This window comes from Empidonax traillii, unplaced genomic scaffold (assembly GCF_003031625.1).
Source record: "Empidonax traillii isolate 1590-97213 ecotype Southwest subspecies unplaced genomic scaffold, ASM303162v1 scaffold1005:size266651, whole genome shotgun sequence".
Taxonomy (NCBI): Eukaryota; Metazoa; Chordata; class Aves; order Passeriformes; family Tyrannidae; genus Empidonax; species Empidonax traillii.
The window spans coordinates 152,388-179,641 of NW_020956198.1; the positions used below are offsets into that span (position 1 = coordinate 152,388).

General features: G+C 60.0%; 1 protein-coding gene across 1 annotated transcript; it reads right to left on the minus strand.

Annotated features, from left to right (window-relative positions):
* Positions 1 to 117: 117 nt before the first annotated feature.
* Positions 118 to 22,365, minus strand: CARMIL2 (capping protein regulator and myosin 1 linker 2). Its single transcript, XM_027904081.1, has 40 exons — positions 22,261 to 22,365; positions 21,020 to 21,111; positions 20,838 to 20,888; positions 20,527 to 20,586; positions 19,105 to 19,226; positions 18,665 to 18,762; positions 18,021 to 18,091; positions 17,274 to 17,347; positions 16,242 to 16,317; positions 16,072 to 16,160; positions 15,708 to 15,802; positions 15,458 to 15,544; positions 15,209 to 15,318; positions 14,777 to 14,854; positions 14,563 to 14,639; positions 14,372 to 14,476; positions 14,064 to 14,133; positions 13,841 to 13,922; positions 13,238 to 13,334; positions 12,899 to 12,956; positions 12,207 to 12,379; positions 11,473 to 11,541; positions 10,912 to 11,005; positions 10,742 to 10,837; positions 10,032 to 10,160; positions 9,029 to 9,142; positions 8,733 to 8,908; positions 8,189 to 8,276; positions 7,631 to 7,747; positions 7,043 to 7,128; positions 5,739 to 5,934; positions 3,905 to 4,008; positions 3,123 to 3,525; positions 2,732 to 2,851; positions 2,416 to 2,452; positions 2,179 to 2,247; positions 1,583 to 1,888; positions 1,295 to 1,402; positions 929 to 1,039; positions 118 to 856 (listed from the first exon to the last, which is right to left on the minus strand). The coding sequence occupies exons 1-40, from the start codon at positions 22,298 to 22,300 to the stop codon at positions 681 to 683; spliced, it is 4,404 nt and encodes a 1,467-aa protein (XP_027759882.1). The 5' UTR covers positions 22,301 to 22,365; the 3' UTR covers positions 118 to 680.
* Positions 22,366 to 27,254: the final 4,889 nt, after the last annotated feature.

Genomic DNA, 27,254 nt, shown 5'->3' on the forward strand with positions numbered 1-27,254 from the left:
CGCAGGGTTATGCTGTAGAAATTAAAAAATAAAAATTGTATATTTTTTAAATACACGGCTCTTGTATTAAAAAAAAAAAAAGAAAAAAAAAGAAAAAAAAAAGGAAAAAAAAAGAAGAAATAAAAACAGACCAAAACAAGCATCTTGCTTTGTCGTAAACATCTGTGTAAGGAACGCGTTTGGTCCGGAGCGAAGGGCAGCGCAGGAGAAAGCCACTGGGGTGCCGGGATGGCGCTGGTGCCGCCGGGGAGCTGCGGGGCTGGAGCTGCGTGCTGGAATGCTGGGGGGTCGTGGTCCCGCTGATGGAAGCCTGCGTCTCTTGCTGGGGCTGGAGAGAGCGGTACCCCATGGGGCGAGGAGCTGGAGCGGTGAAAGCGCCTTGGGAACACGTCCTAAAAATAGCTGGCTGCCGAAAATCACCGGCTTTCATCCCCCCTGCAGCCCACGGCGGCAGCGGGCACCGCGACACCGCTCGATGCGTCCTGCAGGCTCTGGCACGGTCCCTGGGCATCCTGGGCGATGCTGGCTCGTCCCCGTGGCACAAGTTGGGCGAGGCCATCGTTGGCACATCCACGCCAGCCTGGTGCCCCATCTCTCCGCACCCCAGCTGCCAAGCACCCCGGCACCGTGCACTTGCTTGCAGGGTTTTATCGGGAACAGTGTGGTGACATGCAGGGGCTTCACTGTCCCAGGGCCGGCTCCTCCCGGCCTGGCACCGGGCGTCTTTGGTCTACGGCAGCTGAGTCTTGTGCATTCCCAACAGTTTGTGCCAGGGCTTGCGGCCGCTCGCCGTCAGTGCCTGTGCCAGCCTGCGGCTCCTCCGGCCCGGCACGGGGCCAGTCCTGCGGCGTGGCACCTGGAGAGGTCACAGCTGTGAGCGTGGCGGGACCCTCCGTACCCCAACGCCTGCTTTGGCACCGTGTCTCACCTTCAGCATCTGAGGATGGTCCGGCCTCACCCTCCATCTCTGAGAGGGACTCGTGCTTGGCCCTGTGCCTGAGCACAGGCGACCGCCGCAGGCGCAGGGGAACGGTGCCCACTGGGGAAACACAACCCAGCCCCCTGTTGTGGTGGGGTGCAGCAGCCTGGCTCCTGCCAGAACTGATCTCGTTGCCAAATTCCCCTCGGGAACTTCCCAGCGTGGCCGTGCCATTGCCTCTCACCCCAGCACCACAGGCTGCCACCCACCAGCCGGGACGGGCAGCACCACCACCCACATGGAATGCCACCACCCACCTCTGCTGGTGTTGGATGAGAGGGGAGTTTTGGGGGTCCCACTCCCTCCCCAACTTACTTCCCAGCTCTGCTGGGCCCTCGGGCTCCCTGAGCTGCTCCTCGTGGACGGACAGAGCTCGGCGGCCGGTCCCCCGTGGCGCTGCCAGCCGTGCCATGTGCCGGTTGTCTGGGAAAGTGGGGAGGTGCCGTTGTGGGGGAGCCTGCAGCCCCCCGGCTTCCTCGCAGCCCCCATCAGCCCCCAGAGCTGCTGGCTTGGCTCCCTGCCAAGCCCTCACTTCCCAGGGGCTCCAAGAACAGGCCAGCAGTGGGATGAGGGACCCTCACGGGGCAGCTCATGCATCCCTACCTTCGGTGTCGGGCGGCGCGGGCAGGGTGGGCAGGGGGCTGCCAGCACCCACCTCCCCACCGTGGCTGACCCTCCGCGGCAGCGCCGCTGGCACGTTCCTGCCCAGCCGCGGCAGGCTGCTGCTCCAGCCCTCCCGGCCCCCGGGCTCCAGCAGCCCGCTGGGCTCGGGCAGGATGAAGGAGTGCCGGGGCTGGTCGGAGCTGGTGCCCAGCGGCTCAGCCGGCAGCTGCCTTCCCAGGGCTTTCCAGGCTGGCCGGGGCTCGGCGCTGGGCTCCATCGCAGCGGCCGGGCTGCGGAAGGGTGCGTCTGTGGGGCAGGCAGGAGGGAGCTGTGAGTGTCCAGAAGTGTAAGGCTGGTGCTGGGAACCAGCCTGCAGCCAGCCCAGGGGCTGGGCAGTGGGCTGGGTGTCCATCCACCCTCACCAGGGATGGGCGCCCACAGGCTCAGGGCACCCTCCAGAGGGTGGAACCCTGCCCAGGTGCCTGTGCCCACCAGTCCCTCTTGGCTCAAATCCCCATGCTTGGTGCTAGGAGAGATAACAAAGCCCTCTGCCCTGGGGGCTGCTGTGATCCCCCTGGCACCCACTGGTGACCCACCTGTGGACACGGAGTGTGTGCGGGCCTTCAGAGATGGGGGAGAGTCCGCAGAGCTGTCCACGATGTCCCCTGCAAGCACAAGCCATTGGTGAGCCTGGGTCTGCCCTGTGCCACCAGCACCCAGCACAGGCAGGATGTGGTGGGACCCGCAGCCAAGAGCCCAAGAGGGCCTCATCATGCCCACCCATGGGTGCCCAGCTGGGTGGGGGTCAGGGTGGGGAGGGTGCAGACCCTCACCGTCTGAGCCGGCTTTCTTGATCTCGCTGTCTTTGTTCTGCAAGGGGAAAGAAACCTCGTGAGGGGGATGTCAGGGTGGCAGCACCCGTGGAGTGGTTGCAAGGGGTGGGTGCATGCCGGAGAAGGAGGGACAGACAGACAGACACCATGCAGTGCATAGGAACCCACATATCAGTCCCCTTGCAGAGGGCCAGGTGACAGGGCAGAGGCCGTGGGCAGTGGCAGCACAGAGCTGCCACCCTCCCATCCCATGGACCACCATCTCCACCCACCCCAGGGGTGCAGGATCCATCCTGAAAATGGAGCCACTCCCCACCTGCAGCTTCTTGCTCTCAGCAGCCGGGCCCTTGGTGACGCCGATGCGGTGGAGCATGACCTGCACGCGCTGCTCGAAGGAGCTGGACAGCTCCCCCTCACTCTTCTCCAGGTGCCTCTTCTGCAGGAGAGACACAGCCCTGCCAGGGACACGGACCCGCCACAGCACCCACAGCACCCACCTGCCTGCCTGGGGAGCACCCAGGTCCCCAGCCCCCAGTGTGCCACCGGGAGAGGGTGACACGGACATGACCCAGTGGGGACATCCCCAGCCATAGCTCCGGTGTCCCATCATTCCCCAGTGACCCCACCACCAGCATCCATGGGTGGGAGCAGCGTGCACTGGGAGAGCCCAAGAGCAGCGGTGGCTCGGTGACCGTGACAGTGCTCACCTTGTCATGCCTGACCCCCAGCGCATCCTCGTCCTCCCCGGACAGCAAGATGAGTGACTGGGATTTGCCCTCCCGAGAGTACTTGGGCCGGATCCTTCGGGCAGAGTCGGGGGTCTGGCAGTGCTCGGGCTCTCCCTGGGGCTCGGCGAGTCCCCCCTCCTCTGATTTACTCAGGGGCTTCCCCGCCTCGCCCGCCTTGCTGGGGGCTCGTAAAATGTCACTGAGCATCGAGCGCCTGCTCCTGGGGGCAGCGGGACCACCCTCGGGCTCCTTCTCACACCTCGAGCCCCGGCTGGATTTGGGTTTCTTGAAGGCAAAAAAATTCCCGATTTTCTTCTTGAGGGTGCGGGAGCCGGAGGGAGCCAGAGGGGCTGATCCTGGGCAGGTCTCTGGAGCTGCAGGGCTGGGGAGAGAAGAAGCATTGGGAAAAGTGAGCTCCAGGCTCCTGAGGGACAAGGGATCAGCTTTTTCCCCCCACCCACCTCAAAGGGATGGATCCAGAGACCATCTCACCCTACCTGAGATGGCAGTGTCCTGGCAAGGGCACCCATTCCCAGTGCAGGACAGATCCCACGGCCACATCCTGCACCCCGTGGCTGCTTTCCCCTTCCCCCCCCCCTCCAGCCTTGCCCTGGGCAATGCCCCCAGGGGTGCTGCTTTCCCCAGCATCCCTTTGGCACTGGGACCAGCAGTGTTTGCAGGAGGGGCTGCTGAAATCCCAAGGATGGGTATGTGCCAGGGTGGCGAGCAGGTAAGGGGCCCTGGGACCCCCCCAGGCTTACGGCAGTGCTTCTGTGATGAGCCTCTTGGCAAAGAAGTCCTCCAGCCCCTCGTCCACACGGGTGATGCTCCTGTCCTCACTGTTCTCGCAGGCCACGGGCTGCACCTGGGAGCAACCACGGCTGTGAGCCCAGTGTGGGGCAAAGGTACCCCCAGGCACTAAGAGGTGTCGCCCAGGCCTGCACACCAACAAGTGGGTGCCAGTGCGACAGAGGTGCTGGCGCCCTCCATCTCGTACCCAGCATGAAAGCCAGACCACAGTGTTATCAGCTGAGTCCCAGCTCTAATCCCGCTGCATCCCTTGAGCATTGGGAGGCTCCAGCCAGTCCCAGGCTCCTGCCAGCCCCTCGCCCCCCTGGGTACCACATGTGGGGCTCCCCAGCACAGTGGCTGGGTATGGCACCCTAAACTCGCTCAGGTACACGTGTGTTACACACAGGTGAGGTGGGTCTGACCCTCCTGGGTGGCACACAATGGCAAATCCTGCCAAAGCCCTCCTAGAGCTGGGCCAGGCCTCTGACCCCGCTGGCCCTGTGGGAGAAGCCTTTGGCAGGGATGCTTCCTCTCTTTGAGCTCCAAGGAGGGGACCCCACGCTCCTGGCAGATGGTGGAGCAGGTGACCTGTGGGGGGCCCACATCTGTATCCCTCAGATGCTTCAGCTCCAGCACTGGAGCGTCACCACGGCCTGCATGAAGGCTTCTCATTCCATCCCCATGGCCAAACGGTCTATGCCATGCATGGCCAAGCCTTCCTCCATGGCACCTTCCTCTCCCTGGCATGTGGCACCGCATCAGTGGCTTCCTATCGATGAGAGGGAGGCGCTTCCCCACCGGTGACATTTCAATCCATAATGACTTTTCATTACGGCTGGATTGATGCCGTTCAGGAGCCATTCCAGCCATCTGAGATCTGCTCTCCCTGTCACATCACATCCATCAAAGCCCGTCCTTGCTCGAGCCTTGGCCCACCCTGGATGCCAGGCGTGCCCGTCCCGCTGCGGGGTGACGGTCCCCCGGCCCTGCCTGGCCCTGCCAGCCTCCAGCACCCACCCTGCCCGTGGGACACAGCTCCTGCCTCTCACAGCGCTGATCCCACCGCGATCCAAGGGCAAGCATCGCTGTGGCCATGCAAGCCAGGGCTCTCCAGCAGGTGAAAGGATCCAGCTGCATCACGGTGGCACGGGGACAAGGTGATGCCAGCACGATCCAGCCCCGGGCACAGTGACAGAGCTGGACTTACCACCGACTGCACCCAAAAGTTACTTTTCCTCGGGGAAGGGGGGTGCAAAGGCAGGATCCCCATCCACTCGCCTGTTGGATGGGGGGGGGGGGCAAAGTAAAACCCACCCCGCCACAGCTGGCAGAGCCCCAGCAGCATCACTGGGAGCCGTGGCGGCCACCGGTGCTTCAGGGACGATGGGGTTTGGATGAGGGGGAGCAAACTGAGCGCAGGAGGAGGGAGGCAGCCGGAGCCATTGCCGAACGCATCGCCGGCCCTCTGCGCCCGAACTCTGCGGGTTTTTTTCATTCCTCCCTGCCTCCTTGCCGGCCCCCACCGCTCAGCAGGAAAGGGGATGGATGATTCCCCTCGCGCCTTCCCCCCCACCCCAGCCCCCTTGCCCACCCTTTGGGGCTGCCCCCCTCCGAGGAGGAGGCTCCGGCAGCAGCTGAAATGCGGGATAATAAACCCACCGCGTCTCGGCGCATCTCATTTTCCTGCCTTGCAACAAATACCGACCGCAATAATTCACCCAAGCGGAAAAAAAAAACCAAAACCGTGAAAAACACACCAAATACACCTCCCCTCCCCCTTGCCAGCCGCGCCCCCCCCCTTACATTGGGCTTGCTGGGCGGCTGCTTGTGCCGGCGGTTGGGCCGGGGCCTGGCTTTGGTGCAATGCTCCAGCTTCTCGCCGGCGGTCGGCAGGTCCATAAGGGAGCCGGTGGCGGTGGCAGGCTGCGTGGCGGGGAGCGAGCCGCTCGCAGGCTCAGCATCCTTTGTGGAGGCAGGGCGTGCCGGCGGCGCGGCGGGGCTGAGTGACGGCGGCGCCCGGTGAGCTCGGAGCCCGCTGGCGTCTCGACCCGCCGCCGGCTCCAGCTCCGAGACACCTACGAGAGGCGAGAGGGTCCCTGTTGACGCCCGGCCTCGCCAGGCCTCCCCATCATCATCATTATCATCATCATCATCATCATCGCCGACGCCGTCACCTTCGCCCACGCGTGGAGGGTCAGCGGGGCGCTGCCTCCGCCGCGGGGAGGGGAGCGTGGCCGTGGCCGTGCCCGCCGGGAGCGCGCGTGGCGGCTTTGCGGCGCAGCCCGGGATGGATCCTGCCACCGCTGCTGGAGGTTTGCGTGCGGGGGATGCTGGAGGGGATGCGGGGAGATGCTCAGGCAGGGACAGAGCCAAAACCTGCAGCAGGCAGCAGTGGAACGGAAGGAGCTCTGCCAGTGCTGGCCCGACGAGCAGCACACCCACAAACACACCCATTTTGCCCTGCAGGCACCTTCTCACCCCCCCATGTGCTCCCTGGGATGGGGGTCAGGGTGCTGTGGGGCTCAGGGACACCAGGAGTCACCTGGGGACACTGGGGTGCTGGGCACTGGAGTCTGGCACAAGCTCTGCTTTAGCCAAAGCACTGAAAAGCAGAAGTTGCCCATCAGCTGCTCATTGCCTGTGCCTGTGCCCCCTCTGTGCCCTCCTTCCCTTCCTAGGCACGCAGGGCTCTAGGGGCAACACCAGCAGCAAGGAGAACCTGTCTTCTCCTCAGGTTTGTTGGGTGTGTGGATGGGTGGGTGATGCCCATGCCCAGGGTGGCCCCCTGGGATGGCTGTGGGAGATGCCATGGCTTGCACAGTCACAGATGAATCTCCCACTCCTGCTTGGCTACGTGAGGAAACAGCTCAGGGCATTTACCGCACCGCCCAAGGGCACTGAGCCAGCTGACCTCCCCAAACCAGCACAAGAGCAAGGTCAAGGTGGGCTTTCCCCCCAGATCCCAACCACAGCACTGGGAGAGGCTCCCTGAAGGGTCCAGCTCCTGCTGCCCACAGCCTGTGGCACCACCATGGAGGGCTCTGCCCACCAGCCCCCCAAACGACTGCTGCGAGTCCCCCGCCCCTGCCGTGCCCCAGCGGGGGGACAGTTCCACGGTGACCTTACTTCTCACGCTCGGCGTGGGCCGAATGCTCCTGAAATGCTTGTTTTTCCTCCGCAGGGCCATCTTGTACTGCAGGGAGAGAGGGATGGTGGCAGCTTCAGCGTGGACAGGCTGGCCGTGCTGAGTGGCATCCCGTGGCAGCCGGAGCCAGCCAGGCTTTGCCAGGTGATGGGTGCCACCCCCCCATCACCCCCAGACCCTCAGGAGTGCGCTCCCTGATCTTGTCCCAGCTCCAAAACCCCCCATGACGTTGGATTGAACACCTCCCCATCCAGGACCCTGCAGCACGCGGGATCCCACAGCAACAATAGTGGGAGAGGGTGCAAACAGCCGGGACCGGCTGGGGGCCAACGCAAGGACAAACTCCCGGTGCTGCAGTGCCAGCAGCACGGCCTAGCAGGCTAATGGTCCCGTTTCCCAGCGCTAATTGCCTTAGCGCTGCCCTGGGGGGGTGCTGGGGGGTTCGTGCACCCGGAGAGGCTGCGGCGCTAAGCCCGGCATCATCCGGTAAGGCGGATAAAAGGTGGTTACAGCGCGGGCATCACGCGGCACCGCTGGGTTTGGACCCTACCTCCTCTGCGGCGAGGTCCGGAGGATTCTTGCCCCTCGCCAGCGCGGCGGCATCGTCCTCAGCCGACTCCGGCAGCAGCACCAGGAGGTCGAGCCCCTGCTTGGAGAGGCTCTCTGCCTAAAACCATTAGGAAGCGCTTAAATTATCCCAGGGGCTGAAGCGCGCCTGGCTGCCCTGTGTGCTCCGGGCTGCTCCGCTCCCTACCCACGACTGGGATTTGTGAGCGGATTTAGGCCTGATTAGCCGGCTGCCAGCCCCGGCACAGCTGCCCCCACGCCTGCCCCAGTGCACGAGTGGCCAGGGCCCGGCCTTGCCCTGGCACCCCCCACCACATGGCAGCAGCTCCAGGACTTTGCTTGGGGCGTTAATGTTGCCGTGACCACACCAGGAGGGGATTACCTGGGAGGAAAACCAGCCTGGGTGGGAATCGTCCTGCCTCTCAGGCTGCAGATCCGTGGTCACGGTGTTGGCTGGTGCCTGGGCAATGCTGGGGCGCCCCTATCCTACATCCCAGCCCCACATCCCTGTCCCGCAGGTGCTGGCACCCCTGGCACTCACCAGTTTGCACTGGGCGATGGTCAGGTCTCCCAGCACAGCATCCACGATGCAGTCGGCCGCAGCAGCTGTGATGGACAGCTTGATTTCACTGGGAGCAGAAGGAAGGGTGTCAGGGCCAGCACCCACCCCCTGCAAGCCATGGAGCCAGCCCCCTCCCCAGGGAAAGCCTTGCTGAGGAGATGGATGCTTGGCTGTGGCACCCTGCACGCTGCCAGAGCAGGAATGGCAACAGGTGCTGGCTGGGATGGAGGATGCCAAGGGCATTCCCACCCACACTGATGGTTGGGGGTCCCCTCTGCCAGCCACGGGGATGCACCTGCAGGAACATTATCCCATGGAAACCCCCAGCTTCCCAGGGACACACCCAAACCAGACCCAAGCAGGAAGCAAAGCTACGGCTGGGAAAACACAGCAACAGGACCCAGCACATCACCACCACGACGTGGGGAGAGGGGAAGTTGGTAGGGAGCCCCCAAAATCCTCCTCTGGCCCCATGAGTGAGTGACAGCTGCTGAGCTGGGAGGTAGAATGGCACATCACCCACTTCAGCTTGCTGAAGACATCAGTGACCATCTGGTCCAGGACAGCACTGAGGCTGAGGTGGTCCTGGAGGCAGATCCCCTCTGACATGGCATTGACCAGCTGATCCCTGACCCCGCTCTTCTGCACCACGGCCGGGCACAGGCTGTGCGCCGTGTCCAGCACCGCCTGCATGATCGCCTGCAGTGTGGGGAACAAAGGGCAGTTTTGGTGCCTTTCCTCCTGGATTCACGTGGTTTCCAGGAGGCACCGTCTCCCTCATCCTTGGGCCGAGGCTGGTGAATATCCCGTGCTGCCCACCTGGATCTCCCGGCCACAGGTCTGCGACGCTTCCTCCGTGAGACACTCCAGCTTGTGCTGCAGTTTGCCGTTCTGGTAGGGGGTGTTTCCCGCTTCATACAGGAGGGGGAGGATCTGCCGTGGGAAGAGAGGTGGTATGGATCATCCTGTGCCACTTCATCTTCGCTTCCTGTCCTTCCACGCTCAGCCAGCATCCGTGGCTGTGCCATGGAAGAGCATCACCTGCATCAGCTGGGCACACCCTGAGATCTGGCTTTGCTGGGCCAGGGTGGGGCATCCTAGTCCCTCAGAGTCACTGTGTCCCCCCAGATGGACCCTCAACTGCTCCTCACCACCCACTGACCCTCCCTCCCCTCCCTAAATTCTATCTCCACAAGATTAAGTACCAAGGGAGTGGGTGGGACAGTTGGGAAAAAGGGAAAGAGGTGTTTTGGAGAGAAGTAGAGGAGGAAGAGCTGCAATGGGGAGAGAGAAACAGGACCAAGAGGATCAAAACAGATCTGACAGTGCCAGGAGCTGCCCAGCCAGCATGATGGATTTCATCATGGGCTGATGGAGCACTCTCATCACTGGGGTGGGATGAGGGTGCTCCAGGAAGGACAATCCCTCAGGGATGCAGGGAGGTTTCTCACCAGCGTGGGCATCTCTGGGTTGCAGGGCGTGCCCAAGGCTGGAGCAGACACCTCTCCAAAGGAGGGGTGTGCGAGCATGGGATGCAAAAGACGGTGCACTTGTAACCTCTGCCTCCCCTGGGGGGTTCACACAGTTGTGTGCCTTTGGGGCGAGGGGACTGAGAACGTTTTGGCCCTCGCTCTAGAAGGGGATTCAGAAATGCTCAGCTGTTCTCTAACTTCTGCAGACGCTTGGTAATGTGCATCTGTTGCATCGACATTCTGGCGTTCCCTGACTGCTGGTTAATGATGTCATTAACTAATCAATGCCCTGCTTCGATCCCGAGCTGGGGGGGTGAGCGGAGGGGGTTTCCCCTCAGCGGGGCACTCACGCTGACGGACAGGTTGGCGTTCCTGATGGCCTCCTCCGCACAGGCGATGTCCGCCTCCACCTCCCTGCCCCGGCAGGTGCTGAGGATGTCGACGTGCTTCTGCACGCTCAGGCAGATCTCATTCACCATCTGGAGCACGGAGAGGCTGCGTCATGTGCCGGCGCCAGAGCGGCACTGCCAGTTCCCTTCCCTGCCGCGGCGCTCCCGGAGAAGGGAGTGCCCGGTGGGGGCACAGGCAGGCTACAACCCCCCAGAGCAACCCTGACCAATAACCAGGGGTGCCACGTGGCAGGGACTTGCTTGCAAGAGTGCCCAGACTGCTGGGAACACGCTGCATGGGGTAGCAAGTTATCTCAGCGTTGCGTATGCGTGGAATGCACGGATGCAGCCAGGAGGGTTCCTTGGAGATCTGCTTTCTGCCCCAGCCCCACTCCCCATCACAGAACCGTGGAATGATTTGGGTTGGAAGGGACCTTAAAGGCCATTTAAGTTGCAACCCCACTGCCATGGGCAGGGACACCTTCCACTATCCCAGGTTGCTCCAAGCCCCGTCCAACCTGGCCTGGGACACTTCCAGGGATGGGGCATCTCCCGCCTCTCCAGGTAACCTGTTCCATCCCTCCAGTCTGCTCTGCCCTCCACTCAGGAAAGGCCAAAAGGGGGTCGTGCTGCTGGCAAGAGCTCATACTAGCAAGCCAGAGCCATCCAACCTGTTCAGAGGAGGTGGTGAGGATGCCCTGCTGCAGCCGGAAGGTCTGGGCCGGCAGCGTCTGCCGCAGCTGGTTCCTGGTGAGGCAGGACTGGAGCTGCAGAGGCAAGGGGCCGTGAGCAGTGTGGGTGGCACCCAGCCCTGCACCCCCTCAGGACACGTTCCCCTCACCTTGTGCACGGCCTGCTCCGTTCTCTCGGGGTGGCTGCGATAGGCCTGCGCCACGTCGCTCATCGGCAGCGGCATCGACTTGAGGGTGTAATTCCTGGGAGGCAGCGTGGAGTGAGCGGGTGCTGCTGGACCCAGCGAGGCAGCAACCACCCACCCAGGCTCTCCATGCACTCCTCTTCCTTCAACCCGCCCAGCCAAGCACCAGCCCTGAAGGCAGACAACTTTTGCCCACCTTCCGTGGGCAAGGAGGAGAGGAGCATCACATCAGCACCACCAGCAGATCCCCCCCCTCGCGCCCACTCAGGGCTCTGTGGGTGACATGAGGCTGTGCTGGTTGCTCAGGGAGACCCTGGGGTTGATGATGAAGGTGCCATCACGAAACAGGGGCAGGTTGGTTTGCTGACTGCAAGGCCAGAGCTGTGGACTAAATCCCTTGGGATGTGCATGCAACTGTGTGATGCCTTTGCTGCTTCCAGGGGACAAGAGGCCCTGGGGACCGGTAACAGAGGCTCTTTTGCATGGCAGTAGCAAGCCAGGAGGACCAAGAAGCTCCTTTCTTACCTCTCCAAAGCTTGAGCCACCTCCAGGAGCCCGTGGGCAGTGGTGTTGTTCCTGTCCCAAACCACGGTCCTGCAAAGAGAAGGACATGGGGGAGCCCTGCTGCACCCACACAGCCCTGAGGAGGGTGCCAGCAGCAGTGAGCCCAGGGCTGATCCCAGGCACCAGAAAGCCTGAAAACGGGATTAAAAAACCTGAACTTAAATTTTCAAAACCCAAAGTTGGACTTTGCAAGGAGCTGTAAATTAAGCAGGAGGGAGTGAAAGGCTGGGAGGACAGAGCCAGGCACCATCCTGCTGGCAGGGGCAGAAGTCCCCCAGAGGAACAGCCCTGGGTCATGACACCCTTCCCTGTCCCCTGCAGACACCCCTGCCTTGGTTTTGTGGGCACAACGCGGTGAAAAAATGGCATTTTAGGAATTGATGGCAGAGTGTGTGGGAGGGCAGTGACTGCAAAGGTCTGCCTGCAGCACACCAGGCTGTGCAGGAGCCTGGCAAAGAGCTGGCGAGGGTTGGGGCAGGGACTGAGCTGCTCTCTTGGCCTTCACATGTCCCCCCACCAGCACTTCCACTGACTGCCACGAGCAAAACATACAGGCACAGAGTCTGACCACGCGCCAGGAACGGTCCAGGGCCACATCCACGGGCACCAGGAACCGTGACGAGTCTCCTCTGACGGCACCACCACCCTCACCAGGCGGGAAGGGCACCCCCAGGGCGACATAGACCTGCCACTACCTGAGCCTGGTGTTGATCTGCAGGGCCTTGGCCAGCATCTTGGCCCCCGTGTCCCCCATGGCGTTGCCGCTGATGTCCAGGGCGGTGAGGCTGGTGTTGCTGCCCAGGGCGCTCAGCAGCACGTTGGTCCCCAGTTTGAGGCGCGATTCAGCCACGGAGAGCGACTGGAGAGGCTGGGAAGGGGACAAGGAGGGGGAGAGGTGGTCAGGGCACGTGTCAAGGCGCAGCCTCCATCCCTGTCCAGAAGCCTCTGGGATGGTGCTGTTTTTGGAGACACCAAGTGATGCTGCACCCCACAAAACAGGAGGGCAATGGGTGCTCAGGCAACAGCCTGGATTTAGCTCAGATGCCTGGCAGGCAGCAGGGAGAAAAGAGGGATATTTTTGGGGGGAAAGCTGGGCTGCATCCAGGTTTCACCAAGTGTCTCCTCCGTGCCTTTAGCCAGACACAGGCTCCAGCTTTCCCAGATGAACGGGAACAGCTCCCACTTCTCTGTCTGAGCATCTGCTTCAGACCGAGGAAAATAAAAGCAGAAGGGTTTGAATGGCAGTGGGAGGGAGGAAGGTTTGCTCCCAGTCTGTGCCAGGAGGGATCTGGATGGCACCCTGGCATGGAGGATGCACAGTGGTGGCAGAGGGTGACCAAGAGCACAGATTGGATGGTTGGGGTGGCTGAGGGCAAGCTGGACTTACACAATCCTCCTCCTGGGTGAGCTGGACGATGCGGTGCAAGACATCCAACAGTCCTTCCCTGCAGGAGAGGCGAGGGGGGAGTTACATGTGCACCCCCAGGGCCACAGAGGCAGCCAGCAGAGCTCAGTCCTCCCTCCCCACTCTTGCCTGATGCCACAACCCATCCCTGGGACTGCTGGCATTGTCCCCTCACAGCCCCTGGCTCCACGTTGGGTTGGATCAGCCAGGATGGGCAGGCAATTCCTACCGACCCCTGGGCTTTCCATGGGGGATGAGAGTCAGGGTGGGTGCACGGTGCCAGGATGGCTCCTGGCCTGGGTGCTGCAGCTTTGCACTCACTTGGATTTGATGTTGAAGTTCTTCCCCAGAGAGACGTGGCTGATGGACTTGCTCCTGCCAATGGAGAGCACCAGTGTCACCATGTTGGGGTCAAAGCCTGCAAGAGATGGGGGGACACCCACCAGGATGCTCCAAGCAGTCCACGGAGGTGGCATCAAGGTGGTCCCTCACAGAAGAACTGCAGAGCCACCAAGCTGCCACCGTGGGATGGTGGAGAGATGCTCAGGGAGCTCCTGTCTCCCTCCCTCCCTTCCTGGCTCCCTCAAGGAGACTGAAGATCTGTGCACAGCCAGAGCCCCTGATGAGTGAGGATCCCCAGGGAAGGAGCACCCACTCTGGGCACTCCTGCTATTTGGGGTGCCAGTGCTGTTCTGAGCCAGTGGGGGGCACTTACGGAGATGCAGATGGCACTTACTGTCTGCCATCCCCCAGAGATGTACCCTCCATCACCCACCCACCACCCTGGGCAGCATGGGGGGAGTTCTCACACCCTGCAGGCAGCTGCCTGCACTCCCATCCTCATGGCTGCACCATCCCCAGGGAAATCTGGTGAGATGCAGGAGATGGAGAGACCTTCTCCCAGGCTGGGAGAAAGCAACCTACCATTGTCAGACAAGTCCAGGCTGCTGATGGAGCTGGCATCAGGGATGAGATCCTGGATGACCTGGGCCCCAGCTGATCTCAGCTTGGAAGAAACAGCAAGACATCAGCGCAAGGGAAGGCACCGAGCCCTGCAAACGGGTCAGACAGGGCACAGACCTCCCCTAACTGATGCAGTGGGACCCCCTGGCTGGGCTGGTGGCACCCCTGGGTGCTGGCCCCTCACCTCACAGCTGCTAAGGTCCAGGTGCAGGTCACTGATGTGGCTGTTGTCTGCCAGTCCTTGCAGCAACGCCCTGGAAAAGTCACCAAAACCCCCTGTTGGTGCAAGAAACGGGGGCAGCAGCACATGTTGTGGGGCACCCCAAGGGGCCAGGCAGTGGGAGGGGGATGCTGGAGAAGACATCCTTCCCAGATCTCTGCCTCCCACAGCTCCATCCACCCATCCTCCCCACCAGCACCGAGTCAGGTACCCCCTGGATCATGTTCACCCCAAATCCATTCCCCCTGGGTGGGCTCCCAGCCCAGCCTCACCTCACCACGTCGGCAGGCAGCTTGGTGCCCGCCAGGGAGACGTGCCTGAGGGCACAGGCCTGGCTGAAAAACTCCTTGATGTCAGGGGAGATGGTTTTCACCCTCCTGAAAAGGACGGGCACAGCGTGGCATCATCACCTGCCCCCCAGCACCAGCCACCAGGCCCCCCTCGTGCCACCCCAAGGCCTTACCTGTGGGAGTACAGGTTTTTGGAGAGATCCAGGTGGATGAGGCTGTTGTGGCACCCGTGGACCAGGGCTCCAAAGAGCTGCCAGGGGTGGGCATGCAGGTTGTGTGGAGGAGGACCCCGAGGAGCTGCCACCCCACACACAGCCCCAGGGGGGGTGAGGAGGGGGGACTGAGGGCAGGGTCTCACTGCCAGGACCCCCCTCTGTGGGTACTCACAGCATCCAAAGGGCAGTCCGTGCCAGCCAGGCTGAGGTGGGAGAGGGAGTGGCACTGGCGGAGGAGGCTCTGCAGGTTCTGTGGGCAGAGGGGGCTCAGCAGCTCTGCCCAGGACCCTGAACCCACCCCCCACCCCTCACTCAGCAGCCCTGAAATCCCAGCTCCAGCCTGCCTGGGGAGAGGGACCCACTCACTCGTGGGATACATCCTTGCTCCGGGTGGCATCTCCCACCCTCCCACAGGGAGATGCAGAGGGGTGTCCCCAGGGCATCCTCAGCTGCTCCTGGGCAGTCAGGGGGGTGTCTCAGCAGTGACATTCCCATCCCTGGGGTGCAGGAAGGCTGGGCACAGACCCCAGGATACCAAAGCCATCCAAACCACGCTGGGGACGGATCCCAGGCAGTGTCACCCCGTCACACCAGGGGTACTCACGCTGATGTCATCCCCAGCCAGGGTGCCGGGGTTTCCAGAGAGGTCCAAGTGCTGGAGGGACAATCCAATGGCTTTGTTATCTGCCAGGGCCTTGCACAACGTGCTCATTCCTGCTCGAATAGAGGGGGAGGGATGGATGGCCACAGGTTCCCTGCACTGGGGAGAGCTGTGGAGCAGAGGAAGGGGCATTTCCCTCCAGCTGGGGCAGCAGGGCATCACAGCCACGAAGATGCCCTTTCCAAGCTGTACCTTTGGCTGTGAGCGTCGTCCTGGCCAAGCTGAGGCTCTGCAGACCCTTGGAACTCTTCTCCAGGTGGCGGCTGAAGGCAGCAATCCCTGATGGAAGAGCAGAGAGCCCTGAACTGCTGTGTCAGCACAGGTGGGTGACCATCTCACCCTGAGCCACAGCCCCCAGCACAGGGGGCAGCTGCTGGTGGGATCTGGAGTTGAACATCAGTTTTCACGGGTGAAAACTCGTCCCAGCCCAGAATTTGGGTACCTCTGTCTTCCAGCTGGTTGCCAGAGAGGTTGATGGTGTGCAGGGCAGAGTCGGGATGGCTGCTGAGAGCCTGGGCCATCCTCTGCACAAAGTCGCTGTGGGGAGAAGGGTCACCCATCAGAGCATCCTGGACACCTCCAGGAGACACAGCCAGCCACCCCATAGCCTTATGGGGACAGGTCCTGCCTGCGTGGCAGGGTTGGCTCCACCTGAGGAGCCAAGAACACCTATGAGGGTGGGTGATGTTCACCGGCCTTCCAGGCTGTGGGGGTCTCTGCTCCCAGGGAGAGCCCACGGACCCCCCTGCTCCATGCCCAGGCTGCCAAGCCCCTGCTCATCACTGCCTTGCACCACCTTCACTCACGCTTTCAACCCGCTGTTTTCCAGCACCAGCTCCTCCAGCGTCACCGATTTGCTGAGCATGTAGAGCAGCTGCTCCGAAATCTCCTGGTTCTGGCAGGGGAGAAAAGGAAGCCCTTCTGGAAACCTGGTCCCCTCTGCTGCTCCCAGCACCGCTGCGGCACCGGCACTCACCAGCCTGAAGTCCTTGCAGGAGAGCTTGGTGAACCACAGGTTGAAGGACAAGGCAGCGACGCTCAGAGCCACGTCCCTGCAGGGTGACAGGGATGAGAGAGTCAGGGTCAGCATGAGGCAAGGCTGGTCCCAAATGGGTGCCCCCAAAGCACCCAACCATGAGGTTCCCCAGAACACCCAACCCTGGAGTGCCCCAAAACTCAAGGTTTGCCCCAGCACAGTGCTCAACAGAGCAGGACTGGCCCACGAGTTTAAAGCAACCCACAAACGCAGCTTATCTTCCCCCAGATTATTCCCCCTGGGCAAACCAAAATTACTCAAACCATCTGCATGCTTCTTCTATCTAAACCTCTGGGTTTCAGATTCTTTTTAGTTCTGAGCTCAGACACGGGTTTTGCTCAAGTGGAAACAAGTTTCTCTTTTACTTCCCCGTCCAAAGAAATGTCTAAAACTGCCTCCTTTTTTGGCCAGCTGAACACAGGTCCTCTGCTCCCCAAAACACTCAGCCCAGACTGGTTGTTGCCTCACCCCAGAGCAGAGCCCTTGCTCCATCTTTCTTGGGATGGAGACACAGCTGAGCCCTGCAGGGACAACTCCAGGCACAGCCTGACCTCGTGGCCCCACTGTCAGGTTATAACAAGGTGCTAATAAGGTTACAACAGATATTTGGGGTGGCTGGCAGGGTGCAGTGCCAGGTTTCGAGGGGGTGAGTGGCACCAGCTGCTTTGCATAGGGAAACACCTGACGGCCCCGAGCTGCAAGGAACCACAGTGACGTTGGGTTTCCACCCCTGCAAGCAGCTCACAGGCTGATTTAAGAGTTAAAAATGAACAGAGACTCGGGGTTGCTGCCCTGTGGGACAGGGCTCGTGGTATTTGGTGTGGGGGAGCGTCCTTAGAGCGTGTAAAGTGAATCAATGCATCTAACACGAGCGGAGGAGCGTGCTGGAGCACCCCTGGCAGGGACAGGGAGGATGAGGATGAGGGCTGGTGTGGCACAGGGTACAACAGGCAGCACAGCTGGGGGACTCACCGGCTCTCCAGGTGGCTGAAGTCCAGCAGGTTGAACTCCCGGCAGTCCTGGCTGTGGTAAATGTTGTCCACATCCTTCCCAGAGGGATGGACACATGGATGAGGCTCAGCACCTGGGCCTGGGGATGGCTTAGGTGCCCAGCACTACTGGAGGGAGCTGAGCCCCCCTGGGGACCCTCTTCTGGGGAGTCCCTTGCCTAAACCCCAAGCCTAAAACCTCCCCTGGTGCTCTGGGGGGGCAGGGAACATGTCCCAGCTTGGGGGGACAGACTGGTGGGTCTTGGAGCAATTTGGCAAGGATTGGCCAGAAGAAGGAATGTACCCCAGGTTGGTGGGAGTGAGGATGTGGGGAGAGGTGGGAGGGGATCAGTGTCCCAGAGGGAGAGGGGTCCTGCTATAGCTGAGTCCCAGCAGGGAGCTTCTCCACTACAGACATTCAGCAAGGTGCCAGATTTTCGGGGGCTCTCTTTAGGTCACAACCTGGTCCAAGGCATCTGACCCCCCACCTGCACTTTGATTCCAGCCCACCGAGGAGCAGGGGGCACCTCAGGCCGGGCAAAGCTGCAGTTCCCATCTCGGATACCCCCGGGATGTCCCAGCCCAACCCACTCAAGCCGGGCAAAGCTGCAGTTCCCAGCTCTGGGATGTCCCAGCCCCTGCAGCCCCACGAGGCTGCTGTCCGGAGCAGAGGTACCCACAAACATCCTGCCTCCCTGCCCAGCAGGGGGCCCGGGCTGGAGCAGCTCACCCACTGGATCTCCTCGCGGAAGGCGAAGCCGTTGTAGTCGCACAGCGCAGCGTAGGTCTCCGAAAAACCCCCTGCAAAGAGAAGGCACTCCTGGGGGCACACACACCTTCCCAGGGGAACACGGAGGAGACCTTGGGGGGAGGGCAGGGAACAGGAGAGGGATGGCAGGGACTCTGAAGGGTGGTGAGGGCTCCCCCCTCTCCATCCTCAAGGGGGCCAGAGATCTGCTGTCAGCCCAAAAGCGATGGCCCAGCTCGGAGGGCTGTGTTTGGCTTTGCTGGATCCATGTGGATGCCAGGCAAGGCACATTGCTGTGGTGATAATAGAGGTAATCCTGCTCCAAACCAGGCTACGTGCCCTGTGAAGTGAGAGGGAGCATCCACAGCTGCAGGTCCTCACAGGTGGATCCTGAGCATCCTGGCCCCAGAGCTGTCCTGGGGAACCACATCCCGTCAAACCTGCTCCTGCCCCAGGGGATGGGCTGGGCTGGTGGAGAGCAGACCCCACTAGCGGGGCTCCAGCTGACTGAAGCCACCATGGTGCCCTGCCAGCAGAGCTGGGGTTGATGGATGCAGGGCTGGAATGGTCCCCGAAGTGCTCCAACCCTCCTGGTCCTGCCTGGGGGAGGTTGCAGCAGGACTTACCACAGGGCCCAGGGCTGCTCTGCAGCATTTCCTCCAGCGAGTCCAGGATCTGCTGGATCCTCTCATACAGGCTGGGAGGGGAGTTCTTGAGCAGTGTCCTGGGGAAGGATCAGAGGGATGTGTGGTGGTGGGCTGGGAGAAGAGGACCTCCACCACTTTATGCTTAGCTGTAACCCTTGTGTGGAGGGTGGCCAGAAATATTCAGCCAGGAAGCAGGGTCTGGCCCCTGTCCACGTTTCTTCTGCTAAAACACACTATTGTGCACCCATCCTACTTTTGGGACCTTCTAGTTGAAGGTGTCCCTGCCCGTGGCAGGGGGGTTGGAACCAGATGATCTTCCAACCCAGACTATACCAGAATTCTGTGACCTGGGACTTTCCTGAGCAAAGAGGTTGCTCTGGTACCCACACAACCACCCCTGAGGAGCAGAAGACCCTTACCCAAGGGATGAGTCTGGAAAGACCTTCTTAAGTGACATGGTGACATGGATAACAACTTGCTCCAAATCATCCAGGGACATGAACCGGAAGGCGTAAGATGCTGCATCTGTTTCTATGACAACCTGCGGGGTCCAAAGGATGAGAGATGCCTGAGCAAGCTGGCAGCACAGAGCGTCCCCGAGCCCCCAGACACGACGGTGACAGCCACCAGCTCCTCAGTGCCAACCCAGCCAGAGCAGCGTGAGCGCAGGGAGGGCTGCGAGCACCAGGAACTCGGGATAAAACACGCTCAACAGACTGTAACGTGCCAGAATAAGGCATAAACCTCCCCAGAATTCAAGCTAAGCTGATGCAGAGGCAGCCCAAGGCAGTGGGGTGAGAACAGCCTTGCCTGTGCCTGCAGCAGCCGCAGCTGGAGGGTAGAGGTTTCCTCCCTGAATTTATCTAATCGGGGTTTGAGGCTTTTTTAGCTTTTGGTTCCTACCAGGGAAAAAAAAAAAAAAAAAAAGAGAAAAAAATCCCATGGCAACACGCTCCCTGATTTAATTACACGCTGATTGAGGCGTGGGAGCAAGATGACAATTATCCCCTGGCATCGGGCGAGGACGGCGCTTCCTCCGGTGCCCGGGGCTGCGGAGGCAGGAGAGCGTGGGGCTGCCTGCACATTAACAACCCCTGGGCTCTCCATAACCCAGTCAGATGTCTCACCCCGCCTCCACGCCGAGGTTTCAACCCCCAGCACCCCTCAGTCTCTGCCCAGGTCCTTTAGTTCTCTCCTGGGGCTCAGCCAAGCAGCCTCCCAAGCTGCAGCAACCCTGTTTGGAGGCTGAGGCCACTGTCACTGGTGATGTTTTAACATGCAAAAGCCAGACAGGAGGTTAACAAGGACCAGACAGGAGGTTAACAAGGCCCATAGCCCTGTTTCAGCCAACACATCCAAGCCTGGCCATCCCTTTCCTCTCTCCCATGGTTCCCACGGCTGCATCTGCCCTGAGTGCCTGCCTCTCTCTCTAAGAGGATTAACTGGGTTTAAAACACCGTCCTGCTAAATTTGTCTTCACCTTGGTAAGCCAGCAGCCATTTGTCACCTTGTCCCTGCTGAGCATGGCCAGGTGCTGTTTGCAGCTGCTGGAGGAGGAGAGGTGCACCCAGCACCCCTGGGTGCCTCCCTGCATCTCCAGCCCCGAGGGTGAGTCCCCCAGTGAGGCTTCAATAAGAGGATTTATTTTCAGGTGGAAAAGAGAAAAATACCCAGTGGGGCTCTCAGGGATCATCACTGGTGACCTTCGATGTGCAACGAGGAACCAGAACTCCCCCAGACCCTGTGGTGGGCTCGAGGCCAGGGTTTCCCCGTGGGGCAAGGCGGGCACAAGTTTGGGAGGGTTCCTGGGCTAGTTTTACCTGGGTGTTGGTGCCACTCACCACACTGGGCTCTTGGACTGTCATCTCCCTCACCTCCAGGAAGCTGAAGCTGCTGTGAACCTGTGGGTGAGAAGAGCCAGGATCAGCCCCAGCGCTGATGGATAAGGGGGACCCAAGGGTGCCCCCCCAGCTCCCACCCTTCCCATGCCTCAAACAGTGCCTGGCCGTGCCCTCAGCCTTCACCAGCCCCTCAACCAGACCCCTCCTCATCCTGCTCCTGACCCAGTGGCCCAGGTGACCCCGAGGTCACTCACTCCAGTGCCCCAAGCCTCCCCCAGGGCTGTACCACGGCGTGGGGTCCCCACACTCACCCTCACCGGCAGCACCGCCGGCAGCACGTACGCTCTCCAGGGCGTCAGCACCTAGGCAGGGGGACACTGCTGTGCCAAGGGACAGTGGTGACCCGGGAGCCACCCCTGCCCCTCACTGCAGCCATCAAACAGCTGCCTGGGGAAACCAGGACAGCGGGAACCAGACCGGACTCTGCACATACCAAGATGAAGTCGTCATACTTGGACTTCACCTGCAGCTGGACACTCAGCTCCAGGAGCACCTTCTTTGTCCCCAGGAGGGTGGTGATGCCCTCTGAAAAGACCAATGTCCACATGAAAAGAGGTGGCTGAAGTCACCTTGGTTCTCCTTCCACAGGCCCTGCTGCCCTTGGGGACACTGTCTCTGCATCCCCACCTGAATATACTCCGCTCCATCCACACTTGAAATCACACCCCAGTTGTTCTCTAAACCACACACTTCACCAGCTGTGGGTCTCATTTGCTACTTGAACGATGCACACACTTCCCCATCATCTGCTGAGCACAGGGCTTTGGGGTTGTTGGTTCACACTGTCCTCCCTCACTGGGAGCTGGCACTGAGTGACACGAGGGTCCTGATTTCTCTCCTTTCCTTCCCAAATTTACCACTGGGGAGCCAATAGGCACCCCAAGTCCTTCCTCCCCACGGAGCAGCCAGGGTGGTCTCATGAACCAACCTCCCCATGTCCACAGACCAGTCTCTCCTGTGGTCACTGGTCCAGTGTGGGTGTTGCTCCTGCCTTGAGCGTCACCTCCCCACCTGTCCTGATTCCTGCCTCCCCCAGGGAGAAACAGGACCAGAACCACAGCTGTCCATTGACATGCAAAGCAAACCAGGCTTCCACAACACCACCAAGCCCTGTGGTGGGGTGGCTTGAGCCAAGTGTCCCCCACAGACCCACCCTGGCAGCCCCAGGACCTGAGGCTGCAGGGACGTGGTGACCCAGCTCCTTCCCACCCCACTTCAAGCCTGGGTGGGACTGATGATGCTGAAGGACCCTTGGCTTCTCAATCAGATGATTGAGTCTGGGAGCAGTGGTACTTCAGCCTGGGCTGCAGGCTGTGCCTCCCTGGGGAGCTGCCAGGGACCCCCAAGACACAGAGAGAACCCAAGCCCATGGGAGCGAGGAGCACCAAAAGCTGTACCCACAAACCAGGCAGCCTGAGCCGTGCAGAACCCCATCCTTGAGGAGACAGGTTATCTGAGGATGCTTTTGGTCCAAGCTGGCATCCTCAGGCATTTGAGCTTTTGGGGACAAGAACATCCCCCAGACACCGCTTGGACCCCCCTGAACCTCAGCTGCTGCTGCTGAGGAACCCGAAAGTGGCTCTGCCAACCCCAGCACAGCAAACTGGGGCTGAGCAGGCCCCGTGCTGGCGCCTTCCATGTGGCACGGATGCCCGGGCGGCGGGCGATGCTTACCTTGCAGCTCCGCGGGGATCCCTCCGGGGGCCGCAGCCATGGTGGGGACCGCGGGGTCACCTGCCCGGGGATGCCGCTGTCAGGGCAGCATCCTCGGGCTCCGCGGGAAAGGCACCCTGCTGGGGAGGAAGCGCTGAGGTTACCAACCGGCAGCGCCGCAGCCTCGGTGCCTCCTCCCCCTCCCGGTGCCTCTTCCTGCCCCGTCAGGCGAGATTTACCGCCTGAGCAAGAGAAGAGAAATGAAAGCGACGGTGCCCACGGGCCCACCGGCCCCGCCGGGAGGAGGGGGAGTCGCGACCCAGCGCCCTTTATCCCCCCTTGCGTGGCATCCCCTGGGTGAGCAGGACACCCCGCCAGAGCCTCCCGGCCCGGAGCGGTAGCATCCCTCCAGAGTTCCAGCCTTCCAGGGTTGAGGATCCGTGGCCTGTCCCCATCCCGCAGCCCCCCGAGGTGCTTCATGGGGACACATTTCTGTCTAAAGAGCTCTGGTGAGTGGGGAGAGGGCGGTTCTTCCCTTCACAGCACCAGGTGGTCAGCCCAGCCCCAGCACCTCGCATTGGGAATCTGCAAGGGGAGTTGATGGAGGTGGGTGCTGGTGCCCACTGTAGTGTGCTCTCCATGGCTGAAGGCAGAGCTTTCCCAGAGCAGAAACGCCCCAGGAACCCTGCCAAAGTGACTGCATTGCTGCCCCAGAGCAAGGACAAGAGGCAGAAGCCAGGTGACCTCCTTGGAGCAACAGGACTCAGTGCATCAACCACTCCACTCTCCCAGGAAGGCTCTGGACCAGGTAAAAAGCCAAAAGCACTCCAGGACAGAGGCTCTGAGGGAGCAGGCTGAGCTGCTCTCAACCAGCAGGCTGTGACCAGCATCCACAGGGACGGAGGGTGCCAGCTGCCTTCTCCCCCTAAATTGCCCCTTTTGACACGTGTCCAACCTCCAGGCTGCAATCTGCCAACCAGGGACTCACAGGGTTTTCCCAGGGGTGGAATAACTCGGGAGAAGGTGGTCCCTGGAAGGGCTGGAGATGTTGCCCTCCTGCCACAGCACTTCTGAAACCACCTTCTGGGTGAAGGCAGGAAGTCATCTCCCTGCAGGGACGGCGTCTTCACACAGCCCAACCACAACACAAGGCAGCTCCTCTCAAGGACATGGCTGGGGAGAACGTGGCTCAGGGCAAGGACCAACCTCTGCTGAGGCACCTCCTCAAGCCTCCTGAGCGACGTCAGCCGATGGATGAACACCAGGAAGGGCAAAGGGTGTTCCCCACCCAGTGGAGACAGCAACCAGCAGGAGCAGTCCTGTCTGGTTCCGTGTTTTTTCCAGGATAGGAGGAGGTCAAGCTACTGGTATCACAACTTCTCAGACAGGGCACCATGTTCCAGTTTTGTCATGCAAGGATATTCAGGACAGAGAGAGGAGCTGTCCCACTGCACCCCCAGAATGGTTCCTATCGAAGCTTAGAAGCACAAAGGAGCTCCTGGCAAGCTGCATTCTGAGCTAATTCCCCAAAATACCAGGTCTCACATGCTGGGACATTCTGAGCATCAGAATATCTACCTCAGGAGCGGGTCAGAGGAAGACATCCATGTGCACAAGCATTCCCTGCCTCTGTGCAAGCCAAGGCAGGTCAGGATGTCCAGAGCAACCCCCAGAGGAACCCATCCCAGCAGTGGACTCTGCTTTGTAACATAAGAGGATTTAGTCCCTCTAACCTGGGGGAGGCTCTCAGCCTCTGGAATCCCACCAAGCCTCTGGCAGACTGCAGCAGGCACACAGAGCTGGTCCCTGCCCCTCTCCATCCTGATGCCATTCTCCAGGGTGCTCCCAGGACAGCAGCCCAGGCGCCAGGGATGCCAGCCAGGCCAAGCAGCTGGCAGAGGCAGTGATGTTCCTTGGATCCTTACCAGCCCTGGCTTTTCACTCACAGCCCAGGACACAGCTTTTCCAGCACTGATAAGAGCTCTGGGGTTGAGCCAGAAGTGCTCTGCCCATATTCAGGCTTTGGGTGCTGCCCTGGATGTGTGTCCTCAGGAGCAGCCTGGGATGGGATGTTGCTCTGCATCTCTCCAGAACAAGCTCCAGAAGCCAGCAAGAGGCACCCAGGCAGAGATCCCTGCCCAAGGCAGGAGCCACAGCTCAAATCAAATAAAACCCACTCTGCATAACGGGGCTATTGACTGAGCAAGCACAGAGAAACCAGGTCAGCTGAGCTGATCACAAGGTAACATGGCAGGCTGGGGAAGAAAGGAGGATGACCACAGGGTGACAGCTTCCATCCTCAACAAAGCCTTGCTGAGGTCTCCGAGGAAAAAGTTCAAAAAGCAGTCCACAGTCAAAAAGTTACTTAGGAATCCTTCCTCAGATGGTTATTTCCTCAGATAAGCACAGCAGAAGCTGCTGGTCTCACCTCCCCAGGCCTGCTGCGGCCCTGGGCTGTGCCAGGCAGGGTGGGAGCTGCCACGGAATTCAACACACCACCAGCACATCAAAGACTACCACCTGTAGTCTTTGGACAAATACACCTCTTGGCTGTCTTCCTTTCAGCCCACCATCACTGTTCACACACAGCCATCTCCTCTGAACCCCAGGAGAGCTGCAGCCCCTGCCTCGGGCTCACCCAGCACAAGCTGCTGCAGAGGGAGCACTCACAGCACAAGCAGCCTCCGTCCTGCCCAGAACTCCACAGTTCCACCTCCAGGCAGCTTTTCCTGGATAAACTGAAGGAACACCTTTCAGGACCACAGATAACTGGTCACCAAGCATCCAGTGAAAACCAAATCTAGCAACTCTCGTGCTCATTACAATTTTCTATGTAATTTGCAGCGACTCCTGTACCAACAGTACCGTGTCCTACCCTAACCCTGCAGTGTGCAGCTTCCTGACTGCCCACAGCTGGCTCCCTAAGCTGCTGCCACAGACAACTAAAAAAACCACCACCACCCCACAGAAACACCACCCGAGTGCCAGCCCCGTTTTCCAGACCGAACTGGAAATGACATCCCTGTCAGCTAAACCATCAGCATTTAAACTCGCAGGCAAAACAATCAGAAGCAACAACTCCTCCCGCGTTACTCCGAGCTCACCTGCAAACACCGACGTTCACACTTCACATCCTCTCTCCACTACACACAGGGAATCACTCCCAATTTAAGGGCAGGGACGGGTACCTCTTGTTCAGCAATGGGCAGAGGGAACACCTGCAGCCAGAGAGGAGCCAGTCCCTGCAGCATCCTTGTGGGAAGAGCGGCTTTCCCATCTGGAGATGGCTGCCAGGTCACACCGTTGATGCACACACAAAGAAAGCAGCCAGGGAGCACACGTGTTAATCCATTATTATTTATTAGCTGTACAGCAGTATATTCTCCTTCCCAGCTTTCAAACCCCATTACATATTTTATAACAGTATTTTTTTTTTCCCCGTGTTGGCTTCCTAAAATAATGAAAAATATCACACAGTACAGCTAAGTACAAAAATGCATCAACCTAGAGTCTGATAGCTAAACTGATAGCTCTCTTAAAAGCGATACATAGAAGAAAAATTTGTTTGAAATCAGCAAGACTGAGGCTCTATAAAAAGCTTACATATTTTAACATGTGACATTTTCATATACAGGCATCATTTGTATTTCACATTATTCCTTTTTTTGTCTTTATCAGAGATTCAAAAATTGTAGAATTACTGACCTATTAATAAAATTTCCTGGCCCAGGTTTTGAGGGCTGCAGTGACCCACTTATAAATCACCACTTCTGTCTTAACATAGGATTCATAAACACAAAAATACAACTACAAGATAGAGCAAAGAAAATGTAGTCGTGAAATTAAAACTCAAAAAGAAGGTTAATTATAAATGTTTCAAATTGGTTGGATGGTCACATCCAGAGGGCAGTGGTCAACGGCTCAGAGTCCTGATGGACACCAGTGACAAGTGGTGTCCCTCAGGGGTCCATACTGGGACCAGTTATTTAAAATCTCCATTAATTTCATAGATGAAGGGATTGAGGGCACCCTCAGCAGGTCTGCAGGTGACACGAAGCTGAGTGGTGCTGTTGACACTCCTGAAGGATGGGATGCCATCCAGAGGGACCTGGACAAGCCTGAGAAGTGGGCACATGGGAATCTCGTGAGGCTTAACAAGACCAAGTGCCAGGTGCTGCACCTGGGTCAGGTCAACCCCCCCACCCCGGTATCAATCCAGGCTGGGGGTGACACATCGAGAGCAGCCCTGCTGGGAAGGAGCCGGGTGAGAGGCTGGACACGACCCAGCCACGTGCACTCCCAGCCCAAAAAGCCAACCGTGTCCTGGGCTGGCCCAAAGGCAGCGTGGGCAGCAGGGGAAGGGAGGGGTTCTGCCCCCCCTGCTCTGCTGAGCCCCCCCTGCAGCGCTGGGACCCGGCACAGCAGGGACATGGACCTGTCAGAGCCACTCCAGGGGAGGCCACAAACATGATCAGGGGGCTGGAGCACCTTTCCTAGGAGGGAAGTTGAGGTTGTTCAGCCTGGAGAAGGGAAGGCTCTGGGCTGACCTAACTGTGGCCGTCCAGAACCTGCAGGGGGGAGCCCACAAGAGAGCTGGAGAGCACGGGGGACAGGACAAGGGGGAATGGCTTCAAACTGACAAAGGGAAGGGTTACACTCGATATTAGGAAAAAATTCCTCCCTGTGAGGGCAGTGAGGCACTGCCACAGGCTGCCCAGAGAAGCTGTGGCTGCCCCATCCCTGGAAGCGTTCAGGGCCAGGTTGGACAGGGCTTGGAGGAACCTGGGATAGTGGAAGGTGTCCCTGCCCATGGCAGGGGGGGGTAGAACTAAAATGGACTTTAACATCCCTTCCAACCCAAGCCAGTCTATGATTCTAGGAAATATCAGGTTTTTGTGCTTCAAAACCAGATTTCATGTGTGGGTTTCTCTTGTTCTGCAAGCAATAATCTGGATACATCTCTTCTCTACGTTATCAACAGTTTTTCCAACATTTACACTCTATCAATTCTCTTG

Bases quoted from the DNA above. Each gene is read 5' to 3' on its own strand.
- CARMIL2 (XM_027904081.1), bottom strand. From the start codon at position 22,300: ATGGCTGCGGCCCCCGGAGGGATCCCCGCGGAGCTGCAAG. The intron at 21,112-22,260 runs GTAAGCATCGCC...TGGTCTTTTCAG, and splicing joins GATCCCCGCGGAGCTGCAAG to AGGGCATCACCACCCTCCTG. The intron at 18,763-19,104 runs GTAAGGGTCTTC...ATCCTTCCCCAG, and splicing joins TTTCCAGACTCATCCCTTGG to GACACTGCTCAAGAACTCCC.